Here is a 15209-nt window from a genome sequence, read left to right on the forward strand (position 1 = left end):
CTGTTTTGGCAAAACAACCTATGTGTTTGGCAAGTGCTGTTTTATCATAGCTTTGACTCATTTTTTCGAAAAGAAGATTATCCCCCGGCCTCTGCATCAGAACGATGCATACGGTCATATTATTAAACAAATAAAATGGTTCAACAAAGTCTTCAGGTCTCAAAGGTAAAAAAACTCACAAAGAGCATAAACGGAGAAAAGCCACAACCGGCCGGCATATAGAAGATAGGAAACTAAACACCTATCCTATTAGAGTAGTGCTACACATACGATAGCTTGTGCATGATTTGTGGACGATGGACAACAACGTCCGTTGGATAGTATTGTTTAACAAATCTGCACTGTTCAAGGATGTCGTCGTCTAGACATCGTGCATGCGCAGTCGTCTGTAGAGTAGTTTCGATCCTATTACATGACCACCATCCAAACTGGTTGAAGATAGCTCGTACTACCATCTCCCACCGGATAGACCCAGTAACTAAACGCTCTCTGGCATCCGTCGGAGTGAGTAGCGACCACATACAGATCAATGCAGTGGCCCAAAAAATAACCTGCAAGAAGTGAAAATTTGTTGTTCTGTTAAAAACCATATCATTCATGCAGTTTCACACTGCCCATAATAAAGCACATACTCCTACACGAATCTGTCTCAAACAAATGTATTCGGATGAGTAATATTAAATGCTATGTGGATAGACTACCATAGTATTTTTGTCATTGGGCAATCAAGAAAGAGGTGTTTGATGGATTTGTTCTGATCACAGAAGCTACATCTTCTAGATCCTGTCCAGTTGCGTCCAAATTGTCCTTATTTAGAATGAGTTGTTTATGGACAAACCACATAAACACTTTAACTTTTAAAGGTACTTTGACTTTTCAAACATGTTTCGATCTAGGAATATGGTCAGTGTTAATAAGATCCATATACATGGACTTAACCGAAAACTCTCCATTCTTAGTGAGTTTCCAGTATAACTGATCTGACTGTTGAAAGAGGTGAACATCCATCAATCTTCTCACAAGATGGAGCCAAGCTTCCCAACGGTTTCCCGCTAAAGCCTCCGAATTGAATATTGAGAGGGTTGGACTGTAATATTGTTGCAACGTAAGCGTCTCTTCACTGAACAATATTATAGAGAGAAGGATATTGGATAGCTTTGACTCATTGCATTAACGTCAGCTACAATTAATTAGATGATCTGTTACGAGAAACAGCCGCCCATTGCAAATATCCATGCCATGCACGCCTACTCCTCTCCTAGCTGGGGCAAAATCGTGTATATGTGTACGTGCGCCACTGGCTAGTTTTCATTCTACCGCGTACGAGTGTGCTCCAACGATGAGTTGATCTACTCTAAGAGCGAGCTTCGATTCATGTGTAATGAGCAGCCACTGAATACAAGCGTACACGATTGCTAGAAAGTAATATGTACTCAGCTAGCCGCAACAGGCGTAAAAAACTAATCATCTATAATAGTTAGGAGACAGTGGCGATTCTACTAGGGAGGCTTCAATAGGCTTAAGCCTACCCTTCAAAAATCCTATTAGCTAAACATTACCGCTTCAAAATTATATCAAGGTGTTTTATATGCACCAACTGCAATACATTTGCTAATTAGGCCTAGGAATTGGTGTATTGAGCCTACCCTTCTTTGTTGTGCTAGATTCGCCACTGTTAGAAGATAGACTAAACTTCGTTTAACAGATATATACGGAGGAGGAGTCGGAGAAGGCTGAGCGCTCTCGCAATTTCTCTTGGCCCAGTTTAGAAAAAAAGAGGTCAGAGTTTGTTTTCAAGATAGTGCAAGAAAACTGCGATATGAGAGATATCAGGGTATTTTGAGCTACAATATTTGTTTCATCCAAACGTCTCAAAGTATTTTGTACCGTCTTTTTTTTCTTCAGAAACCATGATATTTCAGAAAAATTGCAAAAATACTTTGCATCCAAATGCATCCTTAATTTTGATTCTCATGTTATTAATCTAAATTTTTATTAACCAATCCTCGCAACAACCCGTGGGGTATTCTATTGTAAGCTGCAATTTACATGCATTTCATTGGCAGCTACGCTGCAATTTACACGCATTACGTCGGAATTACATGCATGCCATCGGAAACAGAGGTCCGGAGCCGGAAAGTAAATTTCGTACTACCACTGTTCCACCGAGGGAAAAGAAAGCAGTTCTCGCACTGTTCCTGTTCGCGAGCTGCCGCCGCCCCACACACAAACACAAACACAAACGGAGTCACACGCACATTCCTTTCCTTTGCTCCCCCACAAAACCCTCCCACAAATCTCTCTCCCTCCCTCCCCTCCCCTCCCCTCCCACCTCCCTCCGCTTCTCTCTCCTCCTTTCCCCCTCCTCTCTCCCTCCTCTCTGCTCACCCCTCCCCGCCTCGGGATTCGCGTCCGTCCCTTTCTCGCGTTCGTTCGTGCGGGGGCAGGAAACCAGGGAAAGGGCGGCGGCGAGGAGCGGCGGCGGCGGCAGGAGGAAGAGGGGAGGCGATGGCGGCGGCTAGGGTTTCGATCCCGGCGGCGGTGCGGCGGACGATCCAGAACATCAAGGAGATCGCGGGGAACCACACCGACGAGGAGGTCTACGCCGCGCTCCGCGAATGCGACATGGATCCCAACGAGACCGCGCAGAAGCTCCTCCACCAAGGTATCCCCACTCCCCCCATCTCGGCCCCCTTCGATTCGATTCCGCGTGGAGCAGGCAGCCTCTCTCATCTCGCGCGGCGTTGGCGCGCTAGGTCTTGGCAGCGAGAAATGAGGGTTTCTCTCTCGTAGGTGAACGCAGGACGCGCGATGCCTAGTACGCCTCTGACGGCGCCCGATTTGATGCGAGCCTGGTTGGTTCTGTGTCCTAGGGTTTGTGCCGTTTCCTCTCGTTGTTTGAGGTTTCGTGATTGCTGTGCCCGAGATCCTGTTTTAGAGTACAACAACCAATCAAGAGTAGTAGAGCTTGGTGAAATCATGTTTTAGTTTTTTCTCTCCTGTTGGATTCGGCTAGCTAGTTCTGCAGGGTTGCAATATCTTTGGGGGAAAAGCCGAGTAGTTGATACTACGTCATGTATTGATTTTATTAGTGGAAACATGGTATCCTGTTTTGAAGGATGGCAGTACTAGTGTGTTTGTGGGTGCTTCCTGGATCTTCCAATCGTGTGTATGGTGGTGGTGGAAGGGGGGGGGTGCTGTTTGGGTGCGGCTCCTTAAGAGCAGTTTGTGGCTTGCCTTAATTTGTCGGGAAGCAAAGCGTAGAAGGAACTCAAAGTAAATATTTGATTCAAGCAAAGCAAATTAAACTTGGATACATAAGCATTTGTACCAAAATAAGATATGTATGAAACAGTGTAACACACAAGACATCGTTCTCTATGTTCAGTTTCACCTACAAGTTACAAATATCATTTGAATTTTCGTGCTGAAAATGGATTTAGAAAAAGGTTAAAAGAAACTGCTAAGCAATAATTATGGGGTCTTACTAGGCAGAATGCCTCAAGGGGCAAGGCTGGGAACCTCGTTAGAAACTCGTGTCATACGAGGTCAAATGCATAGAGTGGCAAGGCTGGTGACATGGGACAATATCTTTTGACCTGAAAGTTGGATTAATTAACCTCCGGTTGCCACAAAGGTTACTGTATGTCTGAGGCCTTTGAGTTGAATCATAGATGTTTCTGCTAGTTAACGAGGCTGCCTCTGGTTGCACAACTATGCATGTCTGCTGCTTACTGTTCTTTTATAATCGCTTTTGTATATTAGGGCCATTTGAAATTGCCTTTCTACATTAATTGTCACTTTTGTATAAGTTTATGGGTCCGGCTGCACACAGCCAGCCAATAAAAGCTAGCCCTTTGTCTGTGCTTCATTTTTATTGTGAAAGTCTGAGCAAAGGCTAATCAAATAGGGATACGTCTTCTGTTTCATTTCCTTTGTTATTGTATGAAAGGGGTGTGTGTGTGTTTGTGCTTCTTGATTATGTTGGTTTAGGTCTTTAGGATTACAGCTAGTATTGTGTACACTCCAGCTAATTGGGGAACTCTTTAAATGCTGGAGTTTAACCAAGGGAGATGGTTTTGAAGATTCCCGATATCAATTGTGATTCATGTTCAAGATGGATATGTTGGACTTGTGGTAGCATGAACTTTTGTTTGAGACCTTGTTGAATGGAGTTAGCTTCAACTTAACTTCTATGTAAACTGCAAAAGTTTAAGTCTAGTATTTTTGCTTCTAGAAAAAGCGTGTGTTCTTATATGTGCAAAGTAGACCATTCTAATATCTTACTCGCTGGAGAGTGGATATCATGTTGAGTTAAAGTACTCCCTCCGTAAAGAAATATAAGAGCGTTTAGATCACTAAAGTAGTGATCTAAACACTCTTATATTATTTTACAGAGGGAGTAACATATTATTTTGGTTATTCAGCCTGTGATTGATCAATAGGATGAATGTGAGAATGTCTCGTAACTTCACTTTCTCCCAATCCTAGTTAGTGGAGTTTCAACCTCACTCTATGTTTAGAACTGCCAGAGATTAAACTCAAAGCTTTTTTTCGCTGTGAGAAAAGCTTATGTTCTTGTATGTAGAGAACGGACCACTCTTATATCTTATTCTCTGGAGATATGTTGAGGTAAACGGAAGTAATGGCTTGTTTGAGGTATCCCTTTCTTGCTTCGCTGCATGTCATATCACCAGTGTGTATTTATTATTGCACATTTGATGCTAGATCTTTTGGTATAATTGTACCTTAACAAGATCTCTTATTATTTCAGATACCTTCCATGAGGTGAAAAGAAAGCGTGACAAGAAAAAGGAGGTAAGAGGACCCCCCCTATTTTGACGCTGATATTGTTACCGTGCAATACTTTCCCACATCTTTATCTGGTCTTTAATCTGTTTGCACAATCAAGCTTTCATCATTAGTTGATATGTCATTGCAAGATAGTGATGATAAAAATAGTTTTGGATAAGTATTGTTGTGGCATAAGCTAACATGGGGCGTTTGGCTCATTTCATCGGTGATACTCCCTCCGTTCCAAATTAATCGAAGTTCTAGCTTTGTCCTAAGTCAAACTTGTTTAACTTTGACCAAGTCAACTGTATTGGTTTATAACAGTTACTAAGATGGGCATAAGATGTCATATAACATATTGACATAGTTACTATATGCGTACCCTTTTCTTTTGCGAAGGTTAACATATCCTTTTCTTTATCTTACAGAGCAACAAAGAATCTGTTGACCCCCGATGGAGACCTGGGACACAGGGGCGAGGTGGAAAAGGTGGCCGTGGGAACTATTCTTCACGCCAATTAAGCAACTGTAGTGGTAAGCTTGCATTACTCTGGAGAATGAAGTGCCGTAGCAAGTACAGAGATGTGGCATTCAGTTTTTGGATTATGTCCAGTCTGATAATGTAGGGATGTGGCATTAACTATTTTTCTTAGAAGTCTGCCTTTATAATCTTGAAACATATGGGTAGTTAGATGAAGTTACAATTGGTGGGAATGACGACATGTAATCGATGTTACATGATCGCTATTGCCGTTCCATTTTGTCAGTGCAATGTGAATATGCATTTTAGAAGGGGAGCCTTGGCGCAGCGGTAAAGCTGTTGCCTTGTGACCATGAGGTCACAGGTTCGAGTCCTGGAAACAGCCTCTTGCAGAAATGTAGGGAAAGGCTGCGTACTATAGACCCAAAGTGGTCGGACCCTTCGCTGGACCCTGCGCAAGCGGGAGCTACATGCACCGGTCACAGGTTCGAGTCCTGGAAACAGCCTCTTGCAGAAATGTAGGGAAGGCTGCGTACTATAGACCCATAGTGGTCGGACCCTTCCCTGGACCCTGCGCAAGCGGGAGCTACGTGCACCGGGCTGCCCTTTAATGTGAATATGCATTTTACAGTTAGTAGGGTTACATATTCATACACGATGTACCCATCTATCTTCCTGTATCCATTTCAAAGTATCCCAGAAGTGAAAACTAATTTATAATAAGCAATCCTTTACATAATAGTCAAATTTCCTGTTATTGTAGATGGCACCGGGAGAAATGCTCCTGCTGGAAAGGAAAATGACCTGAATCCGAGTATGGATAAATGTACTAGCCCTTCACCTGTCAATCCAAGCACAGAAACGAAGCTATCAACTTCCATTTTAAGGTATTTATGTTGGAAAGGAACACCATTGAACATTTACTGTTCACCAAGTTCTGTCTTTTTGTTTGCCCTGTATATTGTATTATTGTTTAGTTATCTTATTGGTGCTCTCTGCTTTTCTTAGTGTGGTCAATTAATATTCTGAAATTGATGACAATAAATACATGTTTGGCAGAAGTGTGCTTCTTTTCATTTTCTTCTTCGAAATGATATGTTGGTTCTCGGAGGATTCATTAGTCTTACTATAATACCCTTTCAAATGTAGTGCCAGTGTGCCACTGCATTTTAGAACAGGCTGTGTGGTTAGATGTTGCAACTTTGTATCTTGATCATTTTTCTAAGGTTTCTTGGATCACCTTGTATGTAGAGAAGCGTAGGACTTTTATATTGTACTAGCAAATTTTGCCAAAAAGCATGATCATTTGCGAGTTTATACACAAGAAACAAGATAAGAATGACTAATATCAATCATAAATGCACATGTGTGCATTTTCCCTACTTTGAAATTTTACAAGTAGGCTTTACAAACGGAGCATGTGCACCTGAGTCCTGCTGCAGCTGTTTAGAAACGCAACTGACTTTTTAACAGTTCGTCAGGTGGCTTATCCAATGGTCCATCACAACCTCTTGCTCCCGTGGCGAAACATTCTCAGCCTACTTGTCACTTGCCACCTTCAGATTCAAAAGGACTGGCGGGCGTTAAAGGTACCCCAGAAGAGGTTGTCTTGGATTTAGTTTCACATGTAAACAACTCATCAATTCAGGCGCTAGGAGTGGGTACTTCTGTTTCAGACCCGCTGCTCACGCCGGCCATTCAACCCCACAGTCATGGTGGTGAGATCGTTGCCAACAAACATGCTGTCAGAAGTCAGCGGTCAGCAGGTGAATATAAGGTGGTTTCCGATGATGCATCAGCACTTCCGAAAGGTACATGTATATATGCAGACACTTTCTCCAGTTGGAACCAGTAACCCGTAGTTTGGTTATCTTTTGTTATGTTATTAACACATTTTCATGTGTCTAGACACCCCCCAGTCTTCTGGTTCATCTTCTACTGTGCCGCCATCTGGTAGCAGGCCATCTTCTAGCTACAGTAGTCGCTCACAGCAGCCAAGTGGCTTGCAGAAAGGTACTTTAGAACTCCAATATATGAGCATTCCTCTGCATTTCTTATTGCAGAACAGCATGCATCTATTGCAAGTTTTGCAACCAGTTCTATAAGTCGTGGTTAGTATCACTATTACTGTTTTAACTTCAGATGCCATACCATAGAGCACATGCAGTTATTGAATCACTGTTATGGTGGAAATAACAGTTGCTGCATATAATTAGATTATTTATTGGACATGTAATTAGGCTTTCATGCCAATATCATTCTGGGATCTGTGTTGGTATATGGCTTGAGTACTTGTTGTCTTGACTCAAAACTCCTGTAACTATTGTGCTTCTCCGTTGATGAAAAGATGTGAAAATGTCTTTTGCATGTTCTCTTAAGAAGACCCAGTATAAGGATCAGTGAAAATAATACGAAGCCATCTGAACTATCATAGTTATCTCCTAAACCTTTTTCCTTCAATAGACACTGTTGTTTGTAATAGTACACTACTCCCTCCGTTCCGAATTACTTGTCGCAGGTATGGATGTATCTAGATGTATTTTAGTTCTAGATACATCCATTTCTGTGACGAGTAATTTGGAACGGAGGGAGTATATTTGATTTAATATTTTGTTGCTAGAAAAGGAGGTTTTAAAGAAATATTTTTGACACCATTGGCAACTGTGCATGCTCCCAGTTGCTGGTTCTTATCGTAGTTTTGTAAGCTTATCTAAGCAAGTGGTTGAAGTTTAAGAAACCCAGGAACAAACACTCTTCTTGTGCCTCCTGTTTCACATGTGGAGGTCTGGATTTGATTATCTGGCTCCTTGTTTCTTCTCTCATGCAAGGAGAGGTGGAAATCTGCTAGACTGGGCTTTTGTGTCCAGGAAGGCGCGACTTATATATGGATCTCTGATTAGATCTAAACTGAAACCTACTGAAATAAACTTAGTGTCATAATAAAGAACTTCTACTTGGACCAGTAAAGTAGCTGGACCGGTTTTACTAATAATAGTTTTTATGCCTTGTTCATATGCACATGAAAAGCTGTCATTGTTCCTTGCTAACTGTTGAGTGAGCCAGGATGCGATTGTGATATTGATAAGTTGTTCTCTAATTGATGCATGATTAAATTCTTTTTAGTTGATTTGCGTAATTCATTCTACCGTGAAAGTGATGGCATCTTTCTGCAAATAACAACATTCAACGATTAATCCTGATCACTTAACGTAATTCTTCGTTTCACGCCAACACTCATTTCTTCTATGTTTGCTTTATACCATGCACTTACAGATTCTTTATAGCTGACAGCTACCTTTCAGACAAATAACAAAGCTTATTAGTTTTTTTGTAGTTCTTACAATGTTTGTAGGTCATTGTTCTATATTAACTGTCATTTATTATTGAAAATCTTTCCTTTGTGTTACTAATCATAATACAAACTTTGTTATCTAGCTGTTCCAAATAAAGAGTGGAAGCCAAAACCAACGAACAAACCCGCCCAAGCTGAAAATGTTGCCCGTGATGATGTAGCTGTTACTGTGGAGGTTGTTCCACAGTCAGTTCCTGCACCAACTTCCATTAATAAGGAAGATATCTCTTCGGGATTGGACAAAAGACTCGGTGATATGCAGTTATTCGACAAGCAGCATGTCATTATTCCGGATCATCTTCAGGTCACAGAGTCAGAAAAATACGGACTCAGTTTTGGCAGTTTTGGCACCAGTTTTGAACAAGCTCCGAGCATTCCAAATGACCATGGGAGTGAGAAGAGCTCTATACTGCCTGAATATGAATCATCACAAGATCTGGAGGAAGCTGCGGAAGAACCTGCCTCTAGGTTTGTATTTTAGTTCCGGTCTTTCATCTCATGCAATGTCAGGTTTAGTAAACCAGACGCTTATGCTTAGTAAACCAGATGCCATGCTTTCCATACTTAATGATGGATTTTTTTAGAGTGTGTGTGGATAGTAAATGTTTGATCTTAGCAGCAATCTCCTCATTTTTGGTACATAGAATCCTTCCTGATGGTAAAGATATGGACCCAGTGGCAGAAAATTGCTTGCTTATGCTTCGAGGAGTTTCCATTAGATTCAGTCAATTGATGCTTGTTATGGTTCTATATCTAAATTGTTAACTTCATTTCAGTAGTGTTAGGATTTTGCTAGCATATTTTATCCACATTTTAGTTAGTTCTGCGCTTCATTCTTGCCAACCCATACCTTGATATTGTTGTGTGTGAATTGCAATTTGTCAATCCAGATGCCTGGGGGAAATTACTGTGGAGTAGCGACCCCCCAAAAGTCCTTTGAACAAAATGGGGCCTTTCAGTACAAATTTGCTTCCGAGAGGTCATGGAGCTTTCTTGCAGTACAAATTCTCTGCATGTTGGGCTTGCCATTTTCCCCAATATTTTCTTGTAGCTTTCTTGCAGTACATATATCTCAGCATATAACAATAGCTATCGTGGTCCTAAACCAATATTAGTTTTTCACCATTTGTGTTTCTTGTGATTGAAGTTATTTTCTGCGTCTGAACTGACATTTTTGTCATCAGTTTCCGTGTGCTGTCAGGAAGTTTAGTACCTTTCAGTTTCCATGTACTTAATAGTTGTTTGGTAACTTAATTCATCAGTCCTTAATAGTTGTTTGGTAACTGAATTGCAGTCATCAGAGTGCATCCTCCACTGTTGAAGCGGCAGCTGAATCTGGTCAGCAGCAGCTGACTGCTGAAATGACTGATAATATCTCACCTCAAGAGGCGGATAATTTGTCCAGTACTCCTAAAACTGCAGAGTTCGATGAATCGAAGGACACAGCAGCTTCACACATGCCCCAAGATTCTGTCCAAAATGCGTACTCAACATTTGCAGTTCCACCACAATCGCAAGGGAACCAGATTCCATTACTAGAGACATCTGAATATCAGGCACGTGCTGCACTTATTTGACCTATGCTTGTGTTCATATATTTTCCATTCATATGAAAGTGGTATGATGCATCATGCATGACTGCAAAGTCACTTTCATCCCACAAGATTAATTTTTATTTTCTTTGTTTGAAGTTGCATGTTGCATCATCACTTTACATTGCTCTACTTTACTAGAAATATTATTCCCTAGCAAACAGTAGGCTTTCTAGCTGGCCTACATTCTTAACCTTAGTGCACTTGTTTACAAGCCAATTGTTCTGTCCCAATGGGCTGATCCGATTGTTGTTGGCCTTGGCCAAACTTCTATTTTCGTGGTGTGCTTCCCAACATGAGGTGCTTCAGAGTAGACTACCCTTTCTAACCTGCCACTCCATACTATCCTGTCTCCTTTCTAATTGCTTTAATTTTGAAGTATAACGCTGTTTTGATATAATACTGCCAAATTGCGCATACAGGTGCAACAACCAAACGATTTTTCAGCGAATTATTATACACAAATTTACCGGCCAATGGCTGATGCCGATGGCCATATCTCACCATTTACTGCTCCTGGAGCTGCGATCAAGTCTGGGAACATGCCAGTTCTGCCTTCTCAAACTGGCCAGACTCCAGAGGTTTGCATCTAGACCTTTCTACATATTCAATTGTTCTGTTGCATCTCAGTTGCTGAGCCTGTTGAAACCTTTGCCAATCAATGCTAATTAATCTATGTATTTGATTTAATATATTTTGTGTTCAGTGCATCACCATGTCTTTCATCCATTTCCTTGATTGCTTTTCATCCTCAATAGTTAGATAGGTCAAATATTGATGTTGTTTCTCTATGGCGTCAAAATTTCAAACACGAACCTCAACCTGCAGATTTCAGTTTGTTTTTAACAGCTGAACCCAGTAAATAATTTCCAGTATTTCCTTGTCAGCTTTTTTATGTTTCCTCTAAACATCTACAGTTTCCTTTTTCAGTATATCCTTTTGACTGTTCTCTTTTAACTACCACAGGAACTCAACTCAGTGATGCTGTCTTCGTCTGGACCCACTCCACTTGCCACTCTAACTCCTGGAGCTGTTCCAAGTTCTATTTCTATTCCGCAACAACCTCTCCCTATGTTCCGTCAGCCTGTGGGTGTACATGTACCCCATTATCAACCTAGCTTTATCCCATACAATCAGTATATCTCTCCTTTCTATGTTCCACCACATGCCCTTCACCATTTCATGGGCAATGCTGCGTTTCCTCAAGCTCCTTCACCTGGAAGCATGTATCCACCTGTAAGTTCAGCTGTTGCACCTCCAGTCAAATACTCAGCCACAGCATACAAACCTGGTGCCAACACTGGAAGCCAGACATATGCTGTAACGCCTGGTGCCTATGGAACATATGGTTCTAATCCATCAGTCTATACAAATAACAATGTGGTGCCAAGCGGAACTTCGGCAGAGAACGGTGATGTCAGTGGATCACAGTTCAAAGAAAATAACATATATATTGCCGGACAGCAGGTAAACGTTTATGCATGTCTGTGAAATCGCACTTAACTTTCTTTATAATATCTCAATTCTTGGAATTTCCTTGCCATTGACGAGTAGAAGATATAAGATCTGTTTTGGGATTATTTTAGTTAGTACCTGCTTGGAGATGTAGTATATGGAAACTTCATGTGTGGTTATTCGCATATTGGGCTGCTAAGAGCAATTCTGCTGTTAATGTTTGCCCTTTTAATGGCTTCACTTCCTAAATTTATGGCTTATTAGCTTGAATTGTGATGCAGTTGCACAATAACTAAGTTCCTTGCAAATACTTGCTAGTACTACTGTAAAACCAGGATAAAGTTCATAAACATATGCAGTAGGCATTTTGTCTTCTTAGTGTTACTTAGCAAATACACTTGTTTCTCACTGCTTGGTACATCTTGACAGAGTGAAGGCTCCACTGTCTGGATTCCTGCACCCGGACGGGACCTATCTGCTCTCCAATCTAGCTCCTTCTATGGCCTGCCTCCACAGGGGCAGCACCTGGCATTTGCCCCTGCCCAAGCTGGTCATGGTGCCTACGGAGGGATGTACCACCCAGCACAGACTCTTGCTGGAGCTGCCGTTCATCCTCTTCTCCAGCCATCACAGACAATTGCTGGAGCTGTTGAAATGGTTGGGCCGCCTGCCAATGGTTATCAGCAGCCGCAACATGCTCAGATGAACTGGGCTAACTATTGACCACAGGCAGTATATTCTTGCGAGTAGCCACCATTGGATGAACAAAGAGAGCAGTCATTTGTTGGATACCTCAAAGTGTTGGTAAAGGAAGTTTTCCAGAGTTTTCAGCATAGGGGGTGCCTGATCAAGAGTGTATATATCATCAAGCATGGGTGATTTGCAGGGAAGGGTTGCAGATTCCCAGATGGTCTAAGTGTTCGTTCATCACTGGTTTGATTTGTAGCAGGAACTGACCATTATGTTAGACAACGAGGGTCTACGCAGGTACCCGTTCTTTTGCCTCGCACCCCCACATCATTTTAAGTTTTGCTGCAAAAAAAGTTCCAAGCTTCGTCTCTCTTGAGGTAATAGATGCTCTGGACTTCGGAGTCATGGTATGGAAGTGAGCTAGGGGGATTTTCATTCTTTCCGCTGCTTTACATGTAAAGTAGTAAATTTTGGTGCTACGAGGACATGTCTGTACTGTTTGTACTTGGGTGTAATATGAACAGTAGTATAAACCAATCCCGAAGTTGCAGCAAAGCTTTATTTCTTTTGCGTTTTCTGATATTCGGTTTAGTAATAATATTCTGACGTACGTACTAACGAGGTTTTGTCGGTTGATGTGCTGCATGGTCCTCCAATCGGACAGGAAGATTGTCAGTGAAAAATTCGTGTTAACATGAAATCAGGATCAGTAACACATGCTCCGTTGAAATGATGAAATTAGTTTTGAGCAAAATGTACTTGCTCAATGCTAGGTTTTTGTGATGCACACAGTTATGTTAGGGTTTTTTATTATCATATCTGCCACTTAGTGCCATACTAAATTTTGGCACTAGAAGTTTCAAGTACTTTGAAAATGCCATCCCTCTGTTAAGCGTGAGTCAGCACCTTTATCGTTTGGTCAAAGACCATTGACTGGGGTATTTTGGTGATTTCACTCCCATCAATGGGCTTTGAGCGTTAGTTACCATACGATACGATGGCAAGTTGCGTTTTTGAGCACCCATTTAATGAAAGGATGGCATTTTTGAGTTTTTTCAAACTTGTAGTGGCAAAATGAAGTAGTGCTACAGAACTAACGGCAAAATAGATAAACACCCTCGTGTCAATAAATAATTTTGGTCATGGGCTGTATTAAATTCTCATGAAAAAGCATAGCGATATGGATGTGAGCTAGAACAATTCTTTTTTAGGTAGAATCAGAATAATTCTTTACTCGCTTCACAAGAATTAAGCAGAGCATTTCAAATTTCATATTTCGAAGAGAGTTCACCCAAGGTGAGTGCTGTGTCAAGTTCAAAATATAGAGGTAAGAGCATTTCCAACCATTGGCCCCCCAGGAGGTGCCTAAAATCGCCAATTGGGGGCGCACCGACGCTAAACCGTGTGCTGGGGGCGTGATGCCCCCCAGTCGCGGCGCCCACGTTTTTTTTGAAAACTTAAATTTTGTCACAAACACGGCGCAAATTAAATCAAACTTCGGCGAGTTCGTTTATATTTAAAATATTTTACAAAAAAGAAAAAAACGCTACTAGTCTGCTCCTCGTCGTCTTCCTCGCCGCTCCTCGTCACCTGCCGCCCTTGTAGTTCTACATGCCGAGGAGGCGGTAGAACCGCGTGTAGTCGTCGCCTCCGCCGCGGTCGCCGTCTCTGCTGCAACCCTCCCCCGGTTGGCGCGGCAGGTTGGACGGTCCGGGGGCGTCCTCGTCGTCGTTGTCGAGGACCACGATGTCGTGCTCGTCCTCGCGCCCACGTTTGCGGGCGGCTATCTCCTCCAAGGCCCGGCGCTGCTAGACCATCTCGTCGCGGAGGTAGTCGTCGCGCGCCCATCGTAGGGCATTGTCATCGGAGAAGCCGCGTCGGGCTATCTCCTCGTACTCCGGGGGTAGGCCGGGCTCCGGCTTGGGCGCGACGAGGACGAGGCGGCCAGAGGCGGGGGTGGAGTCGCCGATGCGGACGCCGGCTGACACGCGTGTCCTGGGACTCCGGCTTGACGGGGCGGAGGCAGGGGGAGCCGGCCGACCGACCGGACGAGGAGGAGTACGCCCCGGGGTCCATGCGCCTCGGCGTCCACGAGCTCCCACGGCGGCGAGAGAAGGACGGGGGGTCGGGGTACTCCAGCCTCGGCGTGTTGCCGCCCTCGATATACTCGAGGACGGCCTCCAGCGTGCGGCCGGGCACGCCCCACCATCGGCGCCGCCCCTCGGAGTTGAGCCTGCCGGAGGGTACGACGCCGTTGGTGGCCTCAAGCTGCTCGGCGTGGCGGCGCCGGAAGTATGGCTCACAGAGCGGGCTGTCTGGGACGTAGCGTGGCACGTCCCTCGCCGCCCGCGGTAGGGAGGCGCGGATACGCGCGATCTTCGCAGGATGCGCCGCCCCGGTGGGCGGTGGTGGCACCGGACCCCACCGGCGCTGATTCTCCACGCCCCGGGCACCCGCATGTCCGGCGGGACCGGGTACTCGGCCTCGAAGAGGAGCCGAGTTTCGTCCTCGTGAAGGTGGCGGTGGCCGAAACCGTTCGCCGCCGCGCCGTCGCCTGGGAAGCGCTCGGCCATTCTTTGAATTGGAGACGGCGAGAGGAGAGGGAGGAAGGAGGAGAAAGGGCTCGTCAGCGTTGGAGACTCTGTGCGTGCCACCGGCGCGCTGGGGTCGGCTTTATATAGGCGGAAGCGCCGTGCGTACGCGTGGCCGCCGCGTTACGCGTGGCATGCGAGGGGACGCGCGTCGTCTCGTCTTCACACCGCCGCCCGTGAGGCATTAATGGCGGAGGCGGCAGCACGCGACAACTTTGGCATTGATTCGCCGCGGAAAACGAGGCGATGAGGAC

The 15209-nt window shown here is 43.9% G+C and overlaps 1 protein-coding gene across 3 annotated transcripts; it reads left to right on the forward strand.

The window, feature by feature from the left end:
* Nucleotides 1-2290: 2290 nt before the first annotated feature.
* LOC119301164 (GBF-interacting protein 1-like) lies at nt 2291-12946 on the forward strand. 3 transcript variants are annotated; one of them, XM_037578072.1, is made up of 12 exons: nt 2291-2665; nt 4775-4818; nt 5223-5328; nt 6039-6162; nt 6749-6864; nt 6931-7086; nt 7184-7288; nt 8711-9095; nt 9922-10183; nt 10642-10800; nt 11186-11686; nt 12104-12946. In XM_037578072.1, exons 1-12 carry the CDS (start codon nt 2509-2511, stop codon nt 12395-12397), a joined length of 2409 nt encoding a protein of 802 aa, XP_037433969.1. In that variant the 5' UTR covers nt 2291-2508; the 3' UTR covers nt 12398-12946. The 3 variants fall into 3 exon arrangements, with proteins under 3 accessions (XP_037433969.1, XP_037433970.1, XP_037433968.1); XM_037578073.1 differs by having other exon boundaries at nt 6952-7086; XM_037578071.1 differs by having other exon boundaries at nt 6749-7086.
* Nucleotides 12947-15209: the final 2263 nt, after the last annotated feature.

Source organism: Triticum dicoccoides, chromosome 5A, assembly GCF_002162155.2.
Source record: "Triticum dicoccoides isolate Atlit2015 ecotype Zavitan chromosome 5A, WEW_v2.0, whole genome shotgun sequence".
NCBI classification, from domain to species: domain Eukaryota; kingdom Viridiplantae; phylum Streptophyta; class Magnoliopsida; order Poales; family Poaceae; genus Triticum; species Triticum dicoccoides.

Bases quoted from the DNA above. Each gene is read 5' to 3' on its own strand.
- LOC119301164 (XM_037578071.1), top strand. From the start codon at position 2,509: ATGGCGGCGGCTAGGGTTTCGATCCCGGCGGCGGTGCGGCGGACGATC. The intron at 6,163-6,748 runs GTATTTATGTTG...ACTTTTTAACAG, and splicing joins CTATCAACTTCCATTTTAAG to TTCGTCAGGTGGCTTATCCA. The intron at 7,289-8,710 runs GTACTTTAGAAC...TTTGTTATCTAG, and splicing joins GCCAAGTGGCTTGCAGAAAG to CTGTTCCAAATAAAGAGTGG.